The sequence below is a fragment of the Stegodyphus dumicola genome, chromosome 4, assembly GCF_044657685.1.
Source record: "Stegodyphus dumicola isolate Sdum_Otavi_A_Nest chromosome 4, ASM4465768v1".
Lineage (NCBI taxonomy): Eukaryota > Metazoa > Arthropoda > Arachnida > Araneae > Eresidae > Stegodyphus > Stegodyphus dumicola.
Window position 1 is genome coordinate 211350805 of NC_140771.1, and position 26661 is coordinate 211377465.

General features: G+C 30.4%; 2 protein-coding genes across 2 annotated transcripts in view; one reads left to right on the plus strand and one right to left on the minus strand.

The window, feature by feature from the left end:
* Positions 1–19386, minus strand: part of Rab8 (RAS oncogene family member Rab8) — a 60952-nt gene extending 41566 nt beyond the window's left edge. Inside the window, exons 1-2 of the mRNA XM_035353786.2 lie at positions 19112–19386; positions 12854–12914 (exon numbers count right to left, since the gene is read on the minus strand). Coding sequence (XP_035209677.1) covers positions 12854–12914; positions 19112–19235 — 185 coding nt within the window. The 5' untranslated portion in view covers positions 19236–19386. The remainder of the gene's footprint in view (positions 1–12853; positions 12915–19111) is intronic.
* A 460-nt stretch (positions 19387–19846) lies between these two features.
* Positions 19847–26661, plus strand: part of LOC118184144 (uncharacterized) — a 79494-nt gene continuing 72679 nt past the window's right edge. The window contains exon 1 of the mRNA XM_085815943.1: positions 19847–20286. Within this exon, the coding sequence (XP_085672069.1) occupies positions 19955–20286 (332 nt within the window). The 5' untranslated portion in view covers positions 19847–19954. The remainder of the gene's footprint in view (positions 20287–26661) is intronic.

Sequence of the window (26661 nt, forward strand, 5' to 3'; positions counted from 1 at the left end):
GCTTAATTTCAGAACAAATTTTGTTTTGACCGAGTACCTCTAATTTACACTTATATTTACTATATATATTGCTTACTTTAATAACATAGTTTTTATATACATTTTCTGAAGTCTCAACTCCACCAAAAAGAAATTGCTTAATTTTTGATTCACCAATACACTTACAATTTAATCTTTGAGCAACATCATTACATAAATATGATTTCATAGAACCACTGTCATAAATTGCTCGTACAAACATTTCTTTAGAACCATTCTGAATTTTTACAATTAAAGTTTGAAGATATACATCTGATACCTTAACATAGTTACTGAGAATGCCTGTTTTGTTTTTGTCATTCTATAACTTTGTGACACTTTTTGTTTTGTTAGAAGGCAAATCAGGACACATAATCACAAAATGTCGATTTTTACATAAGGTACACCTATGTTTAGCTGTGCACTGATTTGCTCTATGGTTTTTCTTAAGGCACACAAAACAAACATTCTTTTTCTTAATAATATCTTTCTTACATTCTAAACTCATTAAAGATGCATCTTTACAACTTTCAGACAAATGGGATTTAGACAAATGGGACATTACACTTACTACTATTACTAGTATTTGCATTAATTAGTTCACATGCAGTTGGAACAACAGGTTTTGTGTCAAAAAACTTATTTTTCTTATTACTTACTTTATCAGAAGCCAAAACATCACGGGTAAGTTTAACCCTAAATTCAGTTTCTACTTCCCTTTTTAGAAAAATCAATCAATGACTCCAAATCACTCTTACCTGTGGTTTCAGGAGACATACCTCGTTGTCTTTCCCAAATTTGTATTAAATCAGCAGGAAGTGCTGATTCCACTAAAGGAAATAAAACAACTGCAAATTTATCTTTAGTTAAACCGAGTGATTCCAATGCGCGTAGTTGAGTTTGCAACTTGTCATAAAGAGTTAATAAGTCTATCTTTTGTTTGTCATTGATTACCAGTTTTAATAGCTCTCTAACATAAATTTGAATTAAAATTTTTTCATTTCCAAATCATTCTTTGAGATACTCCACGGCTTTTTCGTAATTTTCTTCCGTAGCAGGAAAACTCTCCACTATTGCTCTTGGCGCAGTCTCAGGTTTCGTAGATTGTAGTAGATAATGAAACTTGTCTCTCTTGTCGATGCGAGTATCTTCATGTATTTTACTAAACCTTGTCCAAAACGTCAACCACTTTCAGGAGTCTCCATCGAACGATCTCTGGCAATTTCTGTTTTGCGTCCGTAACTATTCCTGATGAAGAACCGCTATTCGGTGAACCAGTAGAAGGCTGTGAACACTTATCCTTTTTCCTGTTGGCTTTTACTTTCAACGTAGATAATTTATCGTAATATTCTTGAGCTGCACTAAATTCTCTTTCGTATTCTTCAGTACAGCCTTTTTCTGTAGAAGTTCCAAAAAAGAGTCATCTGTATTTCGTAAAATTTTATACTTCTCTGAAATTTGATCTAAATAAATTTCTAAATCGTCCAAATCTGGAGAATCTGATCATATCAGTTCATCCAACTTATTAGCTGTTTTCGTAAATACACTCCTAATTGCTTTCCGCTTCTGTTTTAGTGTTTCTAAATCATCCATGTTTGCACCTAGGAACTTCTCTTATTTTCGTAAATTATCAAGTGTCGAAATCGATAATGTCACCCTGTGACATCCATCCTGGCAGGCTTGCCAAATTTTTTGCTTAACAAGTAAATCATAGGTTCGAAAATCTGAGCCAACACTTTTTAAAAACACCAACATTTATTTTACATGCCATTTCTTATTCTACAAAATCTTAAATGCAACTAACTATCAAACAGAAAAGCAGACGTAGACGTAATGATGCATCTGGGCACATGATCCTCGTGACAGACGAATTCTTTAGGGTTGCCACAGAAAGGCAGTGTGTCGCCACAATTGGATTATAGGAGCAAAAAGTGTAATACACAGAGAAGTACGAAAGTGAGTTAATTTTGCCAGATTATGCTCCAAGTTTTCGAAACAAATGATGGCTGACTTAACTTCTGCAAGAGTGAATCCCGGAAACCATTTCTTAGATCAGGAACTGACTTTTCAGGACTATTCTTGATCAGCCCTAAACATGATAGAGGAGTTACACCTCTGAAAATGTACATATGTGTGTTTGTATGCTTTGCAACGAAAACTGTCCATTTAGAACTTGTTAGTGATCTTAGTGCTCAGGCATGCATTGCAGCTCTAAAATGATTCATAGGACGAAGAGGAAAACCAGCTGAAATGTTCAGTGATTGTGGAAGGAATTTTATTGGTGCAAAGAATTACTTGACCAACAAAGGCGTTAAATGGAAAATGAATGTTCCATCAGCCCCTCATTTTGGAAGCCTATGGGAGACTGCCGTTAAATCCATAAAGTTTCACATGCGACGTGTTACAGGATCGCAGATCCTCTCACAAGAAGAATTTTCAACGTGTCTAGTGGAGATTGAAGCCATACTTAACTCCTGTCCTTTATCCTGCAGCTGCTTCTGAGGACCCAAATGATTTTTCTGTCATTATACCGAGTCACTTTATTATCGGTTTTAAGTTAAAAAGTGTTCCTGAGCCTGATGTAACAAATGAGAAAATTTCCATCCGTGAATGGTGGAAATTAGTCACACAGATTTCCCAATCGTTTTGGAAATTGTGGTCAAAGGACTACTTGATTCAATTGCAAGTGCGCAACAAGTGGAAACTTCCCACCGACGATTTACGCGTGAATGACTTAATGGTAATCAAGGGTGAAAACTTGCTGCCACTTAAGTGGAAGATGGCAAAAGTAATTTGCACTTACAAGGGAACTGACTAAAGAGTAAGGTCAGTCAACTTAAAAACTGTGTCGGGTGAAATGAGAAGACCAATACATAAAATGGTCAGACTTCCTATAATTGACTAATTGATTTAGTATTTCTTTCCATGTTATATAATTATATTTACAGTTTGTTTAATTTTTATGTGTTGCATTATATTTCAGTTTATATTTCTAATTGAGCTGATGACGAGGTCATAGGGGCCCAGTGTTACGCCATCCTTTGCCCACCGTAAGAGGGCGCTGTATAATCCTTCCAGTTTTTCTGTATCATAGATATGTATAGTGAGTAGGAATAAATGTCTTGTCCTGAATGGCGGCGTGGATTTTTTTAATGAGTTTGGAGCCCAATTTTCCTCCCCCCTTCACAAAAGAGGTAATTAGTTAGCATTATACTGATTCTTTTATGCCTCATTTCAACATGTACTCAGTCCAGAGGTTTATGTAAATATTACGATTTATGTAAATATTACGACAAGTGGCTTACATTAAATTATGAAGTAAAATAACACTCAGTATGATTAGACAGAAGCTTGGCTGTTGCCACCACTGCTGCTTGCACAGAAAGGCACTGATCAGAAAAGATGTGAATGCCTGATATGGTATGGTTGCTAAGTGTGGAAAGTTAACTGCACTTTGTCGGATCCAGTTAGTGTCAAAGCTTTGTGTAGATTTGTTGGAGTTGTAACCCATTTAATATAGAGTTCCAATAAATCAATTTCGCACCAGAGGTGATAGGCTGTTTTGTATTATTTTAAATCTCATTAGCCGTAAGAAATAAAATTTTACATTAATTTTTACCTTTCTGTGTTACGTCTTTCATCCACAATAATGATTAAGGAAAGGCAATAACTCACTATAACATTCACAGATAACTTTTAAGGGTGAGCCATTAGTTATAAATAATTAAATTTCATAGTTAGATAACCTTATTCATAACAGATTTACATGGATAAATTATACTTTTTTTCAATTTCTAAAAAATATCCATTACAAAAGCACTTAAAACATTTTACAGCAGTTGTAATTTTTTATATTGAATCTAAAATGATATTTGGATGCATTAAGAGCTAGAAAACATTTATGTTTTGTAGCAACAAACACAATTTTTATGCACCATTTTCTATATATTTTAGCTAATGTACACTGCGCAAAAAAAAAAAAACAACAACAAACAGACAGTTCTATATCTCTGGTTTTACTGGGACGATTGACGAAATTCAACTTGTGTTTTTCATGTCTCGAAAGCACGACTTAGGATACGTATTAGATTTATATATAGCATTGTTCTAAAATAGGTATGTTGACACAAAATGGGACTTTTTCTAAAACAACATACCAATTTTTTTCCATATTTCGATTCTATGACTCAAATTACGGCAAACTTCCAAGTTTTGTAAAAATCGAACGAGTAGTTTCTAAAAAATTAGTTCTCAAAATTTTAGCTCCTCAATGTTAATTGAGTTTGGTATATATTTATTAATCTCTCCTTTTTTATTAGACTTATTTGATTTTTCCTTTCACATTTCAAAATTTAGGTTCATCCCAAATAAAATTCACTTATTTTTTATGATTTATTTTTAAAATTTGTATTTTTAAATAATTTTTATAAATTTTTCAAAAAATTTTAAATTATAATCTATAAAATTTCTACAATTATCTTAAAGTAGACTTATTTCTAAGCATACCTACAAAAAAAACTACAGTCTTTTTATTCAAAATTTCCGAAGATATACGTGAATTCGTATATTGGCGAGTTTTGAAATTTGGCATATTTGTTGAAAGCGATAAAACACCAAATGTGGTTTAGACACTTTGTGCAAATTATTTGGAAGTAGAAACCCAGTGACTTTTTTTTCCTTGTGCGCAATGCAAAAAGGTTAGAACGAGGTGTCTTTTTTCAGCTCCAGCATAATGGAAAGGAATGGAAAATTGGTTGCCACACATTAAGAACTTCACTAAGTGAATTCTTCTTGGCGAAAACTTAAAAAAAAAAAAAAAAAAAATGGTGCCAAGATAAATTTTTTAATTTCTCAGTAAATTTCACCCCAAATTTTACCAAATTTAATATTTAAGCATAATTTGAATCATAGAATCAAAATATGGAAAAAATTGGTATGTTATTTCAGAAAAAATCTGATTTTGAGTCAAAATACCTATATTAGAAGAATGATATATATAAATCTAATATATATCCTAACTCGTGCTTTCGAGACATGAAAAAAGCAATTCGAATTTTATCAGTCGGCCCAGTAGAACAAAAGATATAGAACTGTCCCCCCTTTTTTTTTTTTTTTTTGTGTGTGTGTGTGTGTGTGTGTGTGTGTGTGCAGTGTACATCAATTTCCTCCACTTTAGCATCTTTTTTAAATTTATTTGTTTCAATAAATAAATCACTGTTCCCACTAATCTTTGCTTTCTTCTAATTTGTGAATGTTTATTTCGATAATGTATCTTTGAAGAATAATTCTTTTTTTTATAAAATCAATTTCTTCTTCAAGGAGTTTCCTCTTCATTTTAGAATTTTCAGATTTAATTAAAAATTTCTGTTATTCTAAAGAACAGTTTGTACTTAGAATACACAGAAGAAACTACTTATTTCTTTAATAATATGAGTAATGATAATAAATATGAAATGATATAAGATCAGAGCTGGCACCAGAAGCAGTATGGCAGAATTTTTAGAATTTAGGGTATGTATGGTATACTGAGATATATATGTGGAATATTTTAGTAAATTGTTGTTTTACAATTTCTTTACTTTCTTTGAAAAAGTTTCAATTTCTTTACTTTTTTCAGTGCTTGTGTGTGGAAAGATAAGACAATAAAGGGAAGATAAACACATTAAGAGAAAGACTTCAAATCAAAAGGAGAAAATTCATATAATCTTGTTTTTACTGTTCTTCCAAAAAAAATCTCCGAAAGATAAGAAATTTAGCCCCAATTTCCTATAAAACATGGCCATTATGTGTTAATATCATGAAGCCATTTTTCATTTCATTATATGTTTCTGGAAATTGTACGTCTATAAATCTTGTCTTCAAATAGTTCTAATCCTTCTGAGGTACCGGGTCTAAAAATGTATAAGAAAATTATCCCTGTCACTTCTGTGAGAACAAAAAGCCAGAAGTTTATGGGAAAGAAAAAAATCAGAAAAGAAAAGCTTAAAGTGTATTTTAAAGAGAAAATTGCATACATTTAAATATTCTGAAACAATTACATGGGGACAAAACTCGGTACTGTTCTGTTATCAGGACCATATCCAGAAATGTATAAATATATGTATATGCATATATGTGTATATGTATATATACATCCATGCTTACATATATACATTGCATACATGAACACATCCATCCATACATTTCTGAATCCAGTCCCTGATAACAGAATAGTACCAAAAACTCTTATGAATAAATATAAAAGAAGACAAATGAAATTAATTTTTAAATAATTATAGCAGCATTTTTATTTTTTCTATGAAGTGTTTCAGAATCTGTGCTTTATAGCATTTACTATCTTGTTTATTTTTCAGAACCAAAATATTTTTAAGTCACCAAAATGGAAAGTAATGTCACTTTAAAATACAGCAGGAGGAAATAAAAATGTTTTGTTTTAATGTTATTTCGAAACATGATTTTAATATATTATCATTGCTTTTATGATATTTACCAATATCATGTTTGTAAAAAAATCGTCAAAAAATTCATGACTCTCTGAGTGAAACATTTTCTATACAAACTGATCTTGAAATCGGCAGAATGTTGATCAGTCGCCAAATTTAGTGCTGCATAATAAAAGAACTCATTTTTTAAAAAGGGAAAAGTTGTTTTTGATGTAATATTTTATGAACTCTTCATTCGAAAAAAAAAAAAGTGATTATTTAAAAATGTTTACATTTCACAACTAAAATATAAAATGTAAACATGTTCAAACAAACTAAAACTCGAGTATCCACTGTTTGTAATTACGAAGTCGGAAAGAATTCAGATGTTAACTCATCAAATACATATTTGTCAATACATCAGCAAAAAATATTCTTCTAAAATGTTAATTCACTATCAAAATGACAGTCATAAAAAAACAGACATAAAAATCAAGTGACTAAAATTACGGATTTTGTTGATTTGGCCAAATTAATTACTTTTAAAGACTAAATATCATTTCAAAATAAAACACCTAAGAACTTTTAAATACTTTTAAGAACCATATGAACACTGTATGAATGTTTATGCAAATGATCAGTTAGATGTATGGAAGATTCTCGATTTTCTGCAGTATAATACTAAGGATGACATCCATGGTTAACTCTAAGAATTTAATGTTAATCCAATGGTAGTATTTGCCTCTTTTCTACGACTTCTCCTGACATCCTACATCTGGCAACCTCTACAACATAAAAATGGAATATCCAATCCTCACCTCAGAGCAGAGGTATCACCGGAGCCATAAGCTAAATTATCAAATCTTTATAGCACTATGCTATATAGATTCTAATTTTGTGAGTTTTAATAAGCCTAGCATTAAATTTTGATCTCTTCTGACTAGAAGACGTGTTGGCCTCACCAACATCTTTATTAAGAACTATTTACATTATTTACAATGATCCATATCTTGCGAACATTTATAACAGGGGTCTCCAAACTACGGCCCGAGGGCCACATCCGGCCCGCGGAGAGATAGCATACTTGAAAACTCCTTTTAGAGAACATATTTTTTATAGCAAATTAAATTTAGTTTATTGAAGTATTCTAATGTTATGTTGAATAATTATTAATATGACATCTACAATGATATGGTCATGTGCTAACTACTCATAACATTGTTGTAGGCTTATTGTTATTGTTTTTGTGATAAGTTGGATAAAAAAACACAGAATTATAATGAGTAAAGACATGTATAATATGCAGAAAATTTAACTTCTGTATATAATAACTAACAAATTACTAAAATGAATCCAACTAACATTTTATACATTTTAAATAAAAACATAACTTATAACAAGCATAATGACATATGAAATACTAATGAGATTTATGTAATTGAGATTTTCCACTGACAACAGTTTGTAGTTGTGGACTAATTTTACTTGTACCAATTATTAAAAGAGATTTAAGATGCTCATCAGTTAATTTAGATCTGTAAACACTTTTTGTGTACTTCATTTTGGAGAAGGTCTTCTCACACAAGTAAGTACAGAAGTGTACTAAAACCAGAAAACAGCCCACGAGCAAATTTATGTAAATTATCAAATTGTGTCAGTGGAAGACTCTTATAAAATTCCAACAAAGATGAATTTTGATATTTGTTCTTAATTATATCACTGCACTGTAGATCAATCATTTCCATTTGAAGTTCCGGGGCTAGGGTTTCAATGTCAGTATCAAAAGGATTCTGAAAAATCTTAATTTGATTCGCAATGGCATCAAAGTCCGAGAAACGAGTATCAAAATTTATTTTCAAAGCACTCAAAGTTTCGATAGCAAAATCGATAGGAAACTCAGTCTCAGTGGTGTGGCTGAATATTTCACATGTTTTACAATGTGAAAAACATTTACTTCATAGTTGTGATTGAAACATCAATTTCTTCCGGAATGATTTGATATTAGTGTATAAACCAGGAAGATGCTGGTTTTCTCCTTGCAATATCATATTCAGTTCGTTCACATGTTTTGTCAAATCACCATAGAATGCTAACTTCCACAGCCATGCGTTGTTTTGTAATTCAGTAAGAGGGCGATGCTTTTCATTCAAAAAAATTTCGATCACTGCTCGAAGTTCAAAAAAGCGCTGAAGGACTTTCCCACAACTAAGCCAACGTATAGCAGTATGATAAGGTAAGTCATTTTCTCCAATCTCTTCAATAAATTGTCGGAATTGTCGGTGATTCAGCCCAACAGATCTGATAAAATTAACAGTTGATATGACTGGTTTCAGAACTTCAGACATATCCAAACATTTTCCGCACAAAGACTGTTGATGAATGATACAATGTAAGACTAATGGTTTTGAACCACCGTCATTTTCTACAGCCTTTGACACAAAAGCGACCACTCCTTTATCTTTCCCACTCATGTTTTTGCCTCCATCAGTTGTAATACATTTCAAGTTTTTCCATCGAAGGTTCTTTTGATTAATGGCCATTTCAACTCCTTTAAAAATATATGTACCAGTAGTTGTGCCATGAATACTATACATATCAAGAAGTTCTTCATGCACTTCATAGCTTTTATCTACTCCTCGAATATAAATCAACACCTGAGCAGTATCTGACACATCCGTTGACTCATCCAAGGCCAAAGAAAACCACTCAACATGTCCATTTTTGTCGAACAGTTGAGAGGATATATTTTCAGCGATGTTTTCGACCCTTCGAGCCACAGTGTTTGCTGACATACTGACAGTTTTTAATAAATTTACCTTTTCAGGGCATATTTCTTCGGCTACTGCAATTATGCATTCTTTGATCATTTCTCCATCGGTGAATGGTTTTCCACGTTTTGCAATTTCAAGAGCCACACGAAAGCTGGCACGAGTTGCAGCCTCTTGTTCAGTTTTGAGTTTTGTAAATGAAGATTGCTGCGATTTCAATCCGCGCTTCATAGCTTCGAATTTTTCTGTCCGCAGACTTCCAGTATATTTTGAGTAATTTTGAAAATGTTTTGTTTCATAATGACGTTTAATGTTATATTCTTTGAGAACAGTTATGCTTTCATTGCAAATCAAACAAAGCGCCTTGTTACTGGACTCAATTACGAAATACTGAATGTTCCACTGATCTTTGAATTTTCTGCATTCACTATCAATTTTTCGCTTCTTTTCCATACTACTAAATCACACAGAAAAGCAACAATTCAAATCAAAATACTGTTACAAACACTGTCTTAAACACGCACAAACACGTTTTAAGGAGGTACGCACTATTTTATTTCACAACATTGTCATAGAAACTGACTTCTGTACGTGCTATTAGCGCCATCTGTTAGCGATAGAAGGTACTACCTATTTCCGCTTGTGTCCACCAGATGTCGTGTCACGTTACTCCTCATGACTCGTACTCTACGACTAATCTAGAAATTACAGATAATGACAGGAAAATTAATAACATGCAGTGTTGCCGTTTTGTGGACTTTAGTCCGATTTGCAGCCTTTTTTAAACGTTGCGTACTTTTTCGGACTTTTTTTTTTCCATCAGTGGACTATTTCACTTTTTACCACCGGCAACAATGATAATATGGTTTTGGCCCTCGGAACTTACTGGAGTAATCAGTATGGCCCTAAGGCTGGAAAGTTTGGAGACCCCTGATTTATAATATATATTTTTATAGCTATATGGCTCCACAAAGTGCAACATAAAATTCTTCCTTCTTTGTTTGTGTGAGAGGATTCCGCCACTGAGATGGAGACGAGAAAATATGAACAAAAGTGATGATGAATTTAAAAACCTTTTTTTTGATGTGATGATTATCCCTTTTGGTGTAATGCTACAGACTCATTTTTCAACTTACTTCTTTTCATTTTTCTCTGTTCCCCCATTAAAGTACTAAATCTTATTACCGGTGTCATCATTATTTTTCTCTGTCCCCCCATTAAAGTACTAAATCTTATTACCGGTGTCATCATTAGTCAAAGTAGAATGACACCCTACATATATATAAATAAGAGAGGATTAACACATACTATAATTAGCAATAAATAATGTTAAGAATTTACTTTCTTTTTTAAAAATTCATTTGATCATTTAAATAATTTTTGCATTCAATATCAGACCACAATTAAAAAAAGAATTAATAATGTTTCTGTTCCTATCATTTTTTCAATATGAATCAATGAAACAGATCATTGACAGCTGTAGACTTTACTTTTTTTTTTATTCAAGAATTTATTAATGGTTGATTTAACAATTTTAACAATGTATCCAGATTATGTAAATCAAACTGCATATTGCTATAGGTAAAAACAATTTTCAATTAAAGGTAAAAATAATGACAGCATCTGCTATCACTAATGTTATCCTACTAGCTCCTTCTCCTTTTTGTATTTCCCATGCAAATTTTCTTTTATTAGGATATAGTGATTCTGTGCCAGAAATTTTAATCACTCTGAAATAAACGAATTTAACCTTTTCTCTAGACAAGGCATGGTTAATTGTGAGTGTACTGTATTATAATTTTACTAAATAAATATACTATTAGAAATAAAATAAAGGTAAGAATTATTATTAAATACACACATTTTTTAAGCAACTTAATTTGGAATGTACTTTTATTATATTAAAATTCTTTTGCCCTTTAACTGACAACAATCTTAGAATCAGCAGTTTGTTGGAAAAGATAATTAAATATCAAAACTGAGACAACTAAAAATTTGCAGCAACTGAGACAATGACAGCAACCGAGACAACTAAAAATTTGCCAACAGATAGATGATTAATGTTATGGTGACAAAACTTCACATGATGTGAAAAGCAGAAATACTCAACTAGGCATTTCTAAAATCAAAAATCATTGTCAAATTTTATGAAAGCAAAGCAAATTTGGTACAATTCCGTTATGATTAGACATCATGAAACATAATGTCTGACTAGATAGCAACGAACATTTGACACTTCCATATCACACATTTTTAAAAAAGAAAATAAAGGGAAATCTTAAAGGATTCATATTTTAACACTGCACCAAATGCTTTTTGTTAAGGCTTTTTATACTTCACTGAGCACCACAGGTTACCAAACTGCTCTTGGATTAACTCATGCAATCACATTTTTTTTGGGGGGGGTCCTTTTAGCCTTATTATTAAGCATTACTTTCACCACACTTATGCCACATACAACTGACAGCAAAATCACAAAATTTTTAAAAGCAGCATATATTCAGAATTCCCAATAGTATTGACATATATTCCCCCCCCCCTTTTTTTTTTAAGGTAAGAAGACTCAACCAAACTTTTTGTTTTTTTCTTGTCTTTTTATTATTTATTTTTTATGTGCTCAACTTTATTTATTATGCATTACAGTCTTAGCACTCATACTACATAAAATTCAACAACTATATGACAAAATCATGAACTATTTAAAAACAGAATATCTTTAGAATATCCGAATTCCAATTCTGCCAAACATTATTTTTATATTTACTGTATTGTTTATTTAAAATTTAATATTTCTGATAATATACATAATTAATTTTAATGAATTTTTATTTAAAACAATTCCATTAAAAAGTAGCAAAAATATAAGCATAAGAACTATGCTCATTGCTTTTAAAGCACTTCATCTGTTAACAATCTTTCAAATTAAATCTGAAAGTTAGGCTTCACTGAATGACAACATGCTGGGGCATGGAAATTTAAAATGTTTTAATTCTGATAGTGCAACATATTGCTTTCAAACAGTGGAGTTTGTTGATTGAAATGGAAAGATAAATATCTCTTATTTTGTCAAATGGCAACAATCGTGCACACTGGAAAAAAATGTTTTATTTCAAACAGTGTCACCATTTCTTTATTTTCAAACTGCTGAGTCTGTTAATAAAAATTTATTACATTTCTACAAAATATGAATAAAAAAAATTAACATTCAAGCTTCGAGGTGCATATGTTTGAGTGATAGACTCCTATTGTATTCCCTCAACGTAAGGAACATACATATAGATATTCCATTACTTAATTTTTTAAAATAATAAATGGCAATAACTTTTGGTGGCAATTATTTGACACAGACAAAATGAAAGTTTCAAGATTAATAGCACTTAAAAAGAAGATAAAAAAAAAAAAAAAGAAAGAAAGAAAGAAAGAGAAAAAAAGCTGAGCCTTAAATGAAATAAATGCTATTTTATGAAAAGTAATGCTTGCATTTGCAGTTGAGAAGGGGAGGGTACGGATCAGGGGTGAAATTTGCATTAAAGAAAATTTATTTATTCAAGAAACAGGAAGCAACATAAATTTTCAGTCCACAATATAATCTATTTCTCAAAACCTGAAATGAAACAAACATTACTATAGAAAAAATTAAAATACCATATTTGAAGCTTTATTTTCTTTCCATCTAATTCAATAGTTTTTATCTTGAAATCTATTCCTGTAAATGGGAGAAAATTCATTCAAATATTTACAGGATAATCAAGTTTAACAAAATTTTACTTTTGACTATAAAAAGGAATACTTTCACAAAATTATATATTGTTGACCACACAGGTCATGCAATTTTGTAACACATAAATCATTTAAACAATAGAGTGAATAAAAACAATAAATTCCCATTCTTTATTGTTCACTTTTTCTTAGGAAACAGTTACAATGGTAACAAAACAAAGCTAGCAAATTATTTCAGGAATAGGTTCCATTTTATGCATTATAAACATTTCACTCCTACATATATGTCAAATTTCAGTCAATAAATTAAATATTAAGAATAAGCATCAAGTGCAATTTTAAAGAGTACTTTCCACTTACAGCTTAATTTGTATAATTATATTATTACAACTGTCACAGAGAACTAAAAATTTCTCTGCAGGGTTAAAAGCACAAAAAATTAACTTTTTAAGAAAGAGAATAAAAGGAGAAAATAAAAATCATTATTTCTTCCTCAAACCTTTCTAAATTAACATTTTTTTTTTTTTGAATCAAACAAAAAGGTGTTTATTTAAATAAATGACACATATAATTGCAAAGTGAAACTAACATGCAAACCAGAACCCAAAATCCTTTTGAACTAAGCTTCTATCTCAGAATTCATCACATTTCACTTTCCATTTTAATTACATTTTAAAAATGTAATGGTTCCAATTTATTTCTTCAAAAACAAATGCTACAGCACCAATTTATTTTGTGTTCACTAATAAAATATTTTGGCTAAAGAGAATAAAAAGGAAGTATTACATTCAGCCTTGTCATATTTTCTTTATTATACTTTAGCATTTTCCAAATCACACACACACACATTTATTAACATTTATACACATGTGTGATATTTTTGTAAATTTGTAGATGATGACACTAATTGCTTCTTAATCATAGCCCAGTTGTTTATCAGAGATATGGCTTGCACACAAATAGGATGCATGACAGATGAATGGAAACCACAATTAGCTGTATAATCATAACTTTATTTTGTTAAAGAATAATTTCTTAAGACATATATTTTCGATTTTCATATCACTATGGGTGCGAAAAGCACTGCACAATTCTATGTACACTTCTCACATTTTTAAACAATAGCAGGTATAGCGAAGTGACAAGACATGAGCAAGTAATACATGAGCGAGTAAAAAAAAGTAAGCAAGTGTGTGTGATTCCAGCAAGGCCTATACAGTCAAAAGTCGTTAATCCGGACTCGTTGGGATTTCGGCGATTCCGGATTATAGATCATCAATTTAAATCTGGTAAGATGGCATGCAGAAATTTTAAAATTAAAAATATGAAACCATAATTTATGAAATAAAGAACAATTATGATCAAAGGGTATCAAAATTTACAAAAAAAAAAACCTTAATATTTATTTGTTTACTTTATTAAACATTTCTTTCAATGTAAGTTGTTTAAGTTGCTTCGTTTTATACGATAATACCTTCTCTTTAATTCTATAAACAGACATAATTTCTTGTTTAGTTACAAAGTTTCACTGTTCAAGTCCTATAATTGCTGTGTCGAGAATACCGACTAATTTGTCAATCGAAATTTTTTAGTTTTCAATAACCTCTGTGTCACTTTCTTCACTATCGGAAGCGAATTATAATGACGAGGAATTTGATTTAAATCATATCAAAGAAGGAGTACATTTAGTAAGGAATTATAAGCTAAATAAAATAAAAACATCTGCCCTGAAGATAAGGATAGTGCTGACAGATCAACTTCCAATTCATTGCGCGCCGCGTCTTTTAAATCCCTAATGTGAATGCTTTGCCAAAAAAGTTTGTCCAGGCCCGTTCTAATATGCATTAAAATTTTTTTAATACTTAAATAAAAGAATGAATAAACAAATTATAATTAATGATTATAATGAGATAAATAATTACAGTTTACTGATTAATAAATTATTTTTTTACCTGAGCTAGAAAAAAAGTTATGAAATATTAATTTGAAATTATTATGAAATAATAAATTATAAGTAATCTGTGAACTTCCATGAAACAAATTCAGATCCAACAGATTAAACATTTTGAAAACAAGACTATTCTTATAAAAAAAAATAACAGATACACAAATATGGGTATTTTTCCATTATGTACCTGTCATGCATTTTGGATTTTTTTTTTATTAACTTTAGACAATTTCTAGCTATCAGAATAATTTACAGATGGTACACACACACACACATGCCAAAATGCATGGCATAACAGAACCAAATATGTGATTGTTTTGGAGCCTTTCCAATTATTCACACTCCTACGGAAAGGCTGCAAAAAGTATTGATGAGGTAACGTACTTTATCATGAGAAAATATTTATGTGGCAAATATAGCCATAGCCACACATGGATTTGCAGTTTTGAAAGTCAATAGTCACATTTTTTATTAATATTTCTTTTTGAATTAAGTACATTTAGTTTTGATCATAACAAATTATAATGGAATTGTAGAGTTTACCCTCTTTTAGCTTCATTACAGAGTATACTCAGAAGCTTCAACTGTTCTTGGAGGATATGAACATGGCTGGTGTATAATACTGGTTTAGAGCAATTCCGAAGTTTTTTTTTAGTGAAAACACATCATTGTGTACATGAAAAGAACAACACAAAAAATTGAGAAGTTCCATCTTATACAAGAAAAAAGAACATAAAAAAAAAAAAAAAAATGCAATACTCAATGCACTGCAGAGACAGATGTAAAGATATGTAAACAATTTTTTTTTTTTTCCTCTCCAAAGTCACCAGCAAGCTTGCACCATTCCATTGGAGCTGCAGATATTAAGAAAGTACCCTTTTTATAAATGTATGCACAGATGTTTTACAAAATCTCATAATTTATAAAGACTATTAATGATAACATTTATATAGTAGAGAAAACTGGTAACATTTTATGGTCTCTTTTCACTATATACCTGCCAGCTGGTCTCTAGACAGTGCTAGCTTTGGGTCTTGGCATGTATTAGTGTTCTCTTTCATAGGGGCCCAAAACTGCATCAGCTGCATAATTGGAAAAGTATCCTTTTTATACATTTCTATGGAAAATCATCAATGGAAAATAAGAGCTAAATAATGATGGACTAACTGCTTTTAAAAGCAAAAAATTGCAATAGAAATTAAGATTTTAAATACCATGTTTTTAAAAATTAAATTAAACCCTACAAGTAGTCAAAACGTTTCATCCTGAAACCTTACAGTTCCCTCAAAAAGCCACGAGAAAGATATATTTTCTTCATTATAAATCCAAAATGCTCTTACTATTTTGCATTTAAAGTCTTTTTCTTCCAATACACTGGCTAAACGGTTTAGACATATTTCAAATTTGGCCACTTAGAGGATTAAGTACCCTTTTAAGCTATAATGTACAGATTAAATCTACTTTAATAAAATTTTGCAATTTTTAATATTCATAAAAATACATCTACCTAGAGATACAGTAAAAAAACCTGAAAGCAGTTCAATTATTTTATCACCCTAAATTACATTAAAATAAAATATATATATTTAACAAATTCAGTATTATGGAAAGAATGGTATCAATTTTTCTTTTGTCTTCACATCATGATATCGAACAAAAATTAAACAAATTCAATCAATAAATAGGTTTTTAAATCAGCTGTTTAAATTAAACTGGACATACTTTTAAAAAGTTTCATATAATATTAAACTTTACTTATCAAGGAAATTTTAAGATAATTTAGTACATTAAATGTCATTAAAATTATGAGATTTCTCATTAAAATTGTTTTTTACTTTAATGGGTATTCACATACATAACATACGGTACATTATTTTTTTCATAGTGTTAGGGGAAAAAATTGAGCAATTCCATTTCATTCACAGATGACAATTATTCAGTCTTGAATATTTTGAACTGAAACAAATACAGTCAAAAGTCGTTAATTCGGACACCCATAATCCGGGCCTCAAAGCTACAAACTTTCTGCGCGTAAGACTTTTACGGCTGCAAATATTGGTGTGCGGAAAATAGGTTTACGAATGCGCGTTTAATGTATAACGGACGGTATAAGCTAAGCTAAAATTACCTAATTCAGTTAATGTTGCAGATTGCGTTGTTCCTTAATCTTTGAATTGGATTCGGCTTATTATTTTTTGCAGACTGTTAGAGCAATTTTATAAAAGCAAGCTTGAACTTTCGATTATGTCAAATAGAATTTCTGATATATATTTACAATATGTAAAGGATCTACAAAGCGAAAGTATGTTTCGAAGTCCATTAAACAAAAAGTGGAATTGCTGCAAAAAATGGATAAAGGCATATCCTTTGTTTATCTAAACTTTAACGTTTGTTTATCTAAACTTTGTTTATCTTTAACACAGCGGCACACAATAAATTGGAGGTTGATCTGTCAGCACCATCCTTATCTTCAGGGCAGATGTTTTTATATTATTTGGCTTATAATTCCTTACTAAATGTAGTATTTCATCTCAATGCACTCCGTCTTTGATATGATTTAAATCAAATTCCTCGCCATTATGATTCGCTTCCGATAGCGAAGAAAGTGACAGAGGTTATTGAAAACGAAAAAATTTCGATTTACAAATTAGTCGGTATTCTCGACACAGCAATTATAGGACTTGAACAGCGGAACTTTGTAACTGAACAAGAAATTATGTCTGTTTATAGAATTAAAGAGAATGTATTATCACTTAAAAAACGAAGCAACTTAAACAACTTACATTGAAAGAAATGTTTAATAAAGTAAACAAATAAATATTAAGCTTTTTTTTTTTTTGTAAATTTTGATACCCTTTAGATCATAATTGTTCTTTATTTCATAAATTACGGTTTCATATTTTTAATTTTATAATTTCTGTATGCCATCTTACCAGATTTAAAAGGATGATCTATAATCCGGAATCGCCGAAGTCCCGATGAGTCCGGATTAACGACTTTTGACTGTAATTGAATGCCTGAAAATAGATACTTGCCTTATGACTAGATTACTTACTAACAGCAATGCACATTATATCTATATGACTATGCAAATCTGTCTTTCATTTTCTTTGAAAGGTTGTTCATTTTTACATTAAACATATAAAACACCAGAGTCACACAAATGAAAACCAAGATTTGGTTTTTTTTTTTTTTTTTTTTGCTTGCATTCTGGCTAGTGAAATAGCTGAACTTCTGTACTACAGGGCACATCGAATGACATAAGGACAGAATGAAGCAGAAAATAAATTAACTTTCTTTTCAATATATTTGTATAAAATATTATTAATGCAAAAATTAATTTTTACATACTTTGTAGGACTACAAGATTAAAAACATAATGGAAGACTATCTTCATAATCATATGAAAGAGTTTAGATACAAAAAAGTGAGAGGTCAAATATTTTACTCCACAGAGATATTTTAAATTCGGACTTGCAACACTATTCTGCTTTACAGCATGTTAAGCTGTTAAATTACATTATTATTATAGGTATTATTATTGCATTTCATTATTTATAAAAGTCAGAAATTTATCACCTACCTATCTTGTTATGAAACAATGAATATTAAAAAGTCAGCAAACAATTAAAAAAAACACATGACAGAACATGTGAATGGCAGTAATAATAACAATAAAGTTGTTATGTTATGTTATTATTAAGATTAGAGTTATTATTATAAAGTTAAGCAATTCACAACAATGTCACTCTCATATCTACTTCATTTGATTCATTGAAGATTCATTTAGTGTTCAAATACAGAAATGCAGTATCACAGTTTACATGTCTGAGGATGGGAGATAGGTGACGAATGAAGAATAAAACATTTTTGTTCTTAAGACTACAAAGAAGCCTCAAAATTTAATATTGTTTTTTTTTTCTAACCTTAATTCGTACCGCATGAGTATCATATACAGGTCTTTGAATATTAAAATTAAATTCTTCACATCTACTAAATCATAGATAATTTTTTAAAACTACAAGGAAGCCAATATACATAAATAACTTTGAGATACTGTTAAGTAAAGTAATATTTATCAATATCATACTTTTAGACTGGATAGATTACTATATTTCGAGTAATATAAACATCTGACAGCTACAGAAGTTTAAAAGAAACAGAAAATTAATATACGAAGACAAAAAAATTCCTTAGTTAAAAACCGGTATAATTATATCTAGAAAGTAACTTACCAATTGTTGAAATAAATGTCGAATTAAATGTATCTTCTGAAAACCGGAAAAGTATGCAAGTCTTTCCAACGCCGGAATCTCCGATTAATAAAAGTTTGAATAAGTAATCGTATGTTTTTGCCATAGCTAGCTTAATTATATGAAATTGCTACAACTATTTAATAATTAAATCCACTTGACAGACTTAAATGGCCTACGTACAAAATGAATGGCAAACCATTATTTTCAGCGCTAGCACACGGCCTAAACACAATTCCACGTTCGTAAATTCGCTTAGCGACATCTACAGGTAGATCACTGTTACTATTAAATCTACTTAAAATGCTTATTTTTCATTTATGTATTTGTTTATAAACGTGGGGAAAATTTTTATTTCTGCTTATCTTATAAATCTTCCTACAAATGATATAGAGAAATATGTAATCAAGATAGCACAGTTTTTACTTGTATTTAAACAAAGAGTAATGCGTAAAAGTAACATATATAACAGTTTTAATTGTATTTTAAATTCAATATCAAGTTTATAAATTTTTGAGAGATTAATAATTTTAGTGGAAAAAATATTTGATTAAAACATAATTTATATCATGTCCTATTATTTTGAACAAGTAGATGCATATTTTAAAACTGTATTTTGATATTATTTAATTAAATGTACTGTTCAGAAATATTTTGACTGTTTTACAAAAAATAAGTAAAACAAAAACTGAGTCTTTGAAAGTTAGATCCATCATCTGCGTAGCTCCGCCTTCAGCTTTCTGCTCAGCTGATTGCTGTTCAAGATGGTTACCTTATCATGTACTGTAATAATTTTCCTTAATCCAGCACATTGTACGGTTAGTGATGAATGCTATCACTATGAAACTGGAAAACAGACAACTTTCAATACAGGCATCCCGAGAAAAGAGCAGAGAATCTGTTGTTGGAAAAAAATGTAAACATAACAGAAAAAAATCATTACCAGCTAACATTGACAAAGACGCCTTGCAAAGTAGTCATGGCCTGGGACGTAAATCCGCTGAAACCGTCTTAGATTGCAACGATTATAATTCAAATTATGCAGTAGATTTGAATTTAACGAAAAAAGTGCGTACGAAAAAAGTGTCTTTGAAATCTAATGATAAAATGCTTACAGAATCAGAAAAGATGCAAAATCGTTTGCAGCAGTATTTAAGGTAATTTATTTATGTTAACTCGGAATTCCGTAAAAATATTACATTGCAAATATAGTAAAAAACTTGACTTTAGTAGATACCTATAGTTTTTGATAGTAGTAGTTTTGTAAATGCAAATTGTTGATCGTATTACACATCGTAACTAATTCTATCATTCTTTGTTTATACTCTAAAATTTATGCTCGGGAAATTTGGGAATGCTTTATGACATTAATTTGTATTCGGACATTGTGTTAATACGTTTCTGGTTCAAAATTTCTATAAAGTTATTTGTGAAGACTTTGAAAGATTTTCCTGTTGATATGTAATATAAGATACTCCCGTTGATTGAAACCCTGTAATCATACAAGCGGTATGTCATACTTTCATTCCAAAAGTTGAAAAGCCTGTTACCAGCCTTATAAATGTTATTCTGTAAACGATCACCGACTTCATTTGGAACGATTCTTGGTACTTAAAGGGTTTTGATGAAAGTAATGGCATTAGATTTTATATATTTGCCGCTTCATTGTTCTATAGAATTTACGACTGCCATTTCGTATTTATATGCAAAAGACAATGAGGTTAATTTTATAGTTCATAAATATTTGTTGATAAAAAATGAAATCAGTTGTACAACTTTTATAATGTACAACAGTTTACATTTTGGAAGCACAGTCATAGGTTTGACAAATTTTTAGTTAAGAGCATTAATCTTCAGGGTACCAACTCTCTATTTGAATCTTCATAAGTAATAATATAAGTAGTTTGTATGTCTGAAAATTATTTGGGAGACCTCAATCTTGGAATTGTTTTCATTATCTGTACGGAGAAACTGATCATAACAGTTACTTTATAACAATTTATATTAAGGATGTAATGGTTAGGAGTGTGATAATTAAGAACTAAATTTGTCACAGAGAAAATGCTTTCATTATTAAGTTAAGTTAAAAAATGTGACTATATGCTCTAATTAAAGATTTCAGAAAAATATGTTGATATTCATATTAACTGTACATATCTCTAAACTTTGATGTTTGGTGCTTATGCTGTATGTTCAGTCTGTTTCTAGTTATGGAAAAATTAAATTACTAGTTTTTCCTAAGTTTTAATCCTAGTTGGACTATTTCCTTGTATTTTTTGGTTTCTTTGATAGCCGTCAAGCTAAAAATATAGAACACAGTTACTTAAGCATATTTTTCTACATATTTCTTTTTACGTATTGGCTTTCTGTAAGTTTTAGCTCATATTCTGTTCAAGGCTGTAACCTTTAATATATGACCGTTTAGTGATTTAACAACTTATTTATTTATAAACACACCATATACAGTTTAACTCGTATATGCTATAGATCTTCATAGAATTTAACTTACGAGGTTATGCTGATTATGTTTTGAAATATAAATAAATTCGTGATATAATTGATATTTTTGAGAGAATTTAAAAAAATTATAGATGAGTGTAAGGTTTATTGACATAGTATATTGTACAATTCCTCTGTAAAATAAATTCAAAAATCTTGCACTGAAATAGTAATTTACTGAGCATAAAAATTTTATATGTATACTATATAAGAATAACTAAATTTGGAAACTGTAATAAATTTTTTAGTGTTAAAAATATGTTTGGGTAAAAATTTACTATATGGTACCCCTTGACGAATCGTTTCTTCTTTGATGCCAAGATCAGTGGCAATTTCAAAATGTCTGTTACACAAAACCAAAATAAGAAGTCAAAGACTTGCATGACGATACAACTCGGTGTCCATGTACACATCGACCTATTCTCACTTAAAAAAATATCAGAAAATTGCACCAACTGGACATTGGGCTGCCTTAACTTTGTCCATTTGCACATCGATCTATTTTCACTTAAACAAAATCAGGAAGCTAAAACAAAGTTAAAACGATCTGGGTAGCCAGAAAAAATTCGCCGGTAAAAATATATTTACTGGTGCCCTTTGTTGATTTTTGGAGGTACATGGACACTGAGTTTTTGCAATTCTTTGACTTGTTATTTTGGTTTTGTGTAACCAAAAATCACCACTTTACAAATCCAAAATAACAAGACAAAGAATTGTACAAATTCACTATCCATGTACGCATTGATCTATTTCCACTTAAAGAAACATCAGAGAATTGCACAAACTAGGCATTGTGCACTCCCTTGATTTTGTCCATGTACACATCGATCTATATTCACTTAAAAAGTCAAAGGAGCAGCCAACAAAAAATATATAATTGCAATAAACTACATTTTAAATCAAACAATGAAGTAACATTAAAAAAAAAAAAGGAAATGCACCTTAGCACTACACAAGGAAAATATCCACTTACTTATTTACGAATTTTCGAGTCGTCAGTCAAACAAAATTTCTTAACAGCATTCAAAAACTTCCTAAAATTATCTAAACTAGAATGTGTATATTGGCATCGCCACATAAATTCACAAAAATAAGAGTAAAAAATATCCTCCGTAGTGTCGATATCGTACGATCATACACATTTCCTTCCTACTAACAGGACACTTATAATGGCTACTAAGTAAACCTTCATTTACACACCAGTCAATTAATGCTTTTTTCCCTTTCATTCCAAATCGTACAGGAAATTCAAATTAATCTTACCACATTCGGCCTTTTTACCATGTAAACCACAAATTAACCACTACGTCCTAAGCAACATCTAACACATAAACAAGCCCTTCATTTTTTCCCTTCATTAAAATCCACCGCAATCATGTAACCAATTACGTCATAATAGAGTTTCCATTCCATTCAACTACTCAGGTTACCATAAATGAAATAACAACTTAGCGATAATGCAAGGGGTACCCTTAAATCTACTCTAACCAAATTTACTGCTGTCTTAACATACAGAGATGAACAAATAATCAAAAATAAACAGAGAGGAATAAATAACCAAAAATACGTATTTCCTAACATAAAAACATTAAAAAGCAAATCTTTTAACAAAAATTAACGCACAGAGACAAATAAATAAATGAAACATCAATTTTTTAACATAAATTTTTAAATTTTTTTCATTGTGCGTATGTTTAGGCTTTTCATCACTATCTCCACCATCCACCAGGTAAGCAATTAAATTAAATTTTTCATCGTTTTGGCTCTATTAATCAACATTCATCCTCTTAATCACCTCAGACATACTCAAATGATGGTACCCACAGCAAAACAATAGCAAGTTCAAAATCCAAGACCGTACCACACTCGTGTAAGCAAACACAGCACATGAAAAGAATAGTAAGAACCAAAAACCCGTCCATACAAAAGGGTTCCTATTACAAAAAAGTGCAGCGGGCTTCCAGATTTCATGAACAACCAATACCGCTTGGCAATTTTTTTCAGGAAAAAACCAAGGGATACCACACAGTAAAGATTAGCCAGTGTATGTGTTTAATCCCATTTTTTTTCATTTACTTCTTTCATATTGCCTCATTTCCAAATTGAATATAGATAATTGTCCATTATAGCAGTGATTCTCAACCTGTGGTATGCCAGAGAAAAATAGGTGGTATGCAAAGAAACAAAGTATTTTTAACTATAAAATTCAAAATACCTGTTTAAGTTTTTTCTCTTATGCTCGTAAATTTATGCAATCTGAATTTTGTTTCAAGGTCAACAGTCACTCACAGACTTAAGCTAAGTAATCCATTTTTAGTTTGACAAATATTCTGTTAGCCATAGACATAATAAAATTCGTCATATATGATGTTTTTCAAAAGAGTAATTGAAATGGATATTATATTTAATAGGAAGTAAAAATAAGTTCCTGTAGAAAGATAATACAGTCAAAAGTTGTTAATCCGGACTCTTCGGGGCTTCGGCGATACCGGATTATAGATCATCAGTTTAAATCTGGTAAGATGGCATGCAGAAATTATAAAATCAAAAATATGAAACCATAATTTATAAAATAAAACAATTATGATCTAAAGGTTATCAAAATTTACAAAAAAAAAAAAAGCTTAATATTTATTTGTTTACTTTATTAAACATTTCTTTCAATGTAAGTTGTTTAAGTTGCTTCGTTTTAAGTGATAATACTTTCTCTTTAATTCTATAAACAGACATAATTTCTTGTTCAGTTACAAAGTTCTGCTGTTCAAGTCCTATAATTGCTGTGTCGAGAATACCGACTAATTTGTAAATCGAAATTTTTTCGTTTTCAATAACCTCTGTGTCACTTTCTTCACTATCGGAAGCGAATTATAATGACGAGGAATATGATTTAAATCATATCAAAGACGAAGAACATTGAGATGAAATACTATATTTAGTAAAGAATTATAAGCCAAATAAAATAAAAACATCTGCCCTGAAGATAAGGATAGTGCTGATAGATCAACTTCCAATTCGTTGTGCGCCACGGCGTCCCCAACTACCGCGCAGGGCAGCGTAAAATTGATAAGCAAATTTCGGAATGGTTAGAGAAACAAAGGATATGCCTTTATCCATTTTTTGCAGCAATTCCACTTTTTGTTTGATGGACATCGAAACATACTTTCGCTTTGTAGATCCTTTGGCAGCTCCAACATCGGAAATTCTATTTGACATAATCGAAAGTTCAAGCTTACTTTTATAAAATTGCTCTAACAGTCTCCAAAAAAATAATAAACCGGATTCAATTTGAAGATTAAGGAACAACGCAATCTGCAACATTAACTGAAATAGATAATTAAATAATTTTAGCTTATACCGTCCGTTATACATTAAATGCGCATGCCTAAATGTATTATGTGCAGCCGTAAAGCTCTTGTATGCGTCAATGCGACGCATGCGTAGAAAGTTTGTAGCTTTGAGGTCCGAATTAACGACTTGTGACTGTAGTATCTCATTAATTCTTTTAGAGTTGATCGATTTATTAGCATGTCTTCACTTAATGTCGCCACCATTTCTGTACTCGAATTACTCTATTTTCAATTAGAATAATTTTTTTACGTTGATTTGCTATCTTTAACAGGAGGTGTTTTGTATTCTTGTTGCTTTGCATTCCTTACTTTTCTACGTGATTTGAGAGTATCATCGTTTGTCTTTGAAAAAGTATTTTATTGTGCACTTAAATATTTGTGCAAAAATAATAAAAGAAACCTAGACTTTCAAAATCGAAAAAGGGCTAAGCTTAACTAAGCAGAATTGTGATAATTCACAGGTGATGGTTCCAAGACAATCTACTAGCCCTAAGAATATTAAAAAGAAAATAAAAATTGTTTATAGAAAATGTAATGAAAGTTATTTATCATTTGAGTTTATATGGAAAAGAGATGAAATGGACCCTCAACCTCAATGTGTTGCTTGCCATGAACTATTATTCAGTCAAAGTATGAAACCGTTGTTTCTTAAAAGCCATCTTGAATTTAAGCATGTCAATTTAAAGGAGTAAACAAGTAATAAAAGGTTTTATTACTTCAAGTGAAAAGCTTTGGAAGCTAAGCCTAAGAATTACCAAGACTGAGCAGGCTCACACTACTGAAGAAAACCTTACATTACCAGCAGCTAAAGATATAATTTTAATATTATTCAACAAAAAAGTAGCTAATAATAATATTATGCTATAAAATGATACAGTAATTGGACTAATTTATAAAATGGCAAATCCCATAAAAGAGACGAGTATTTCGCATTGCAAATGGATGATAGTACCGACAGAAGGTACTTTGTTCAATTATTAGTTTGCTTACATTTCGAAGAAGATAAACAAATTCCTGAAGAGTATTTATTTTGTGAATCTCTTCGCAATAGATCAACTTCAAATGAATTTTTCAAAGGAATTTACAGTTTTGTCTTAGAATTAATTATATTCCTTGGAATAGTTGCATTGCCCTATACAGTAATGGAGCTCGAGCCTTAACAGGAAAACATTCTGGTATTATTTCTTAAATAAAGAAAGTTTAACCTGAATACACAAACAGTCGAACAGAATACACAAACAAATTTACTCACTGCTCCATTCATCGTGAAGCATTAGTAGCCAAAACTATCCCTGAAAACCTGAAAAATAATTTTGAATTAAGTTGTTAAAATTGTTAATTTTATTAAAAATCGAGCTTTAAATTCAAGAATATTTAAGATTTTATGCCAAGAGATGGACAGTGAACATGAAATACTTTTGTTACATTCCAAAGCAAGTTAGTTATATATTTTTAAATTGTCTTCTTGAACTTCAATCAGAAATTCAAAATTTCCTCTGGGACTCAAAATTTTAATTTCTAAGCAGTTTATTTAGTGAATTGTTGGCATCTGTAGCATATTTAGCTGATATTTTTGGAAAGCTGGACAAAATCTTAATTTACTTACCACTAGAGATAAAACAAATGCAATGATAAAAAAGCTTGAGCTAATAATCAAAGAATTGGATAATAATATTTTAAGCTTTT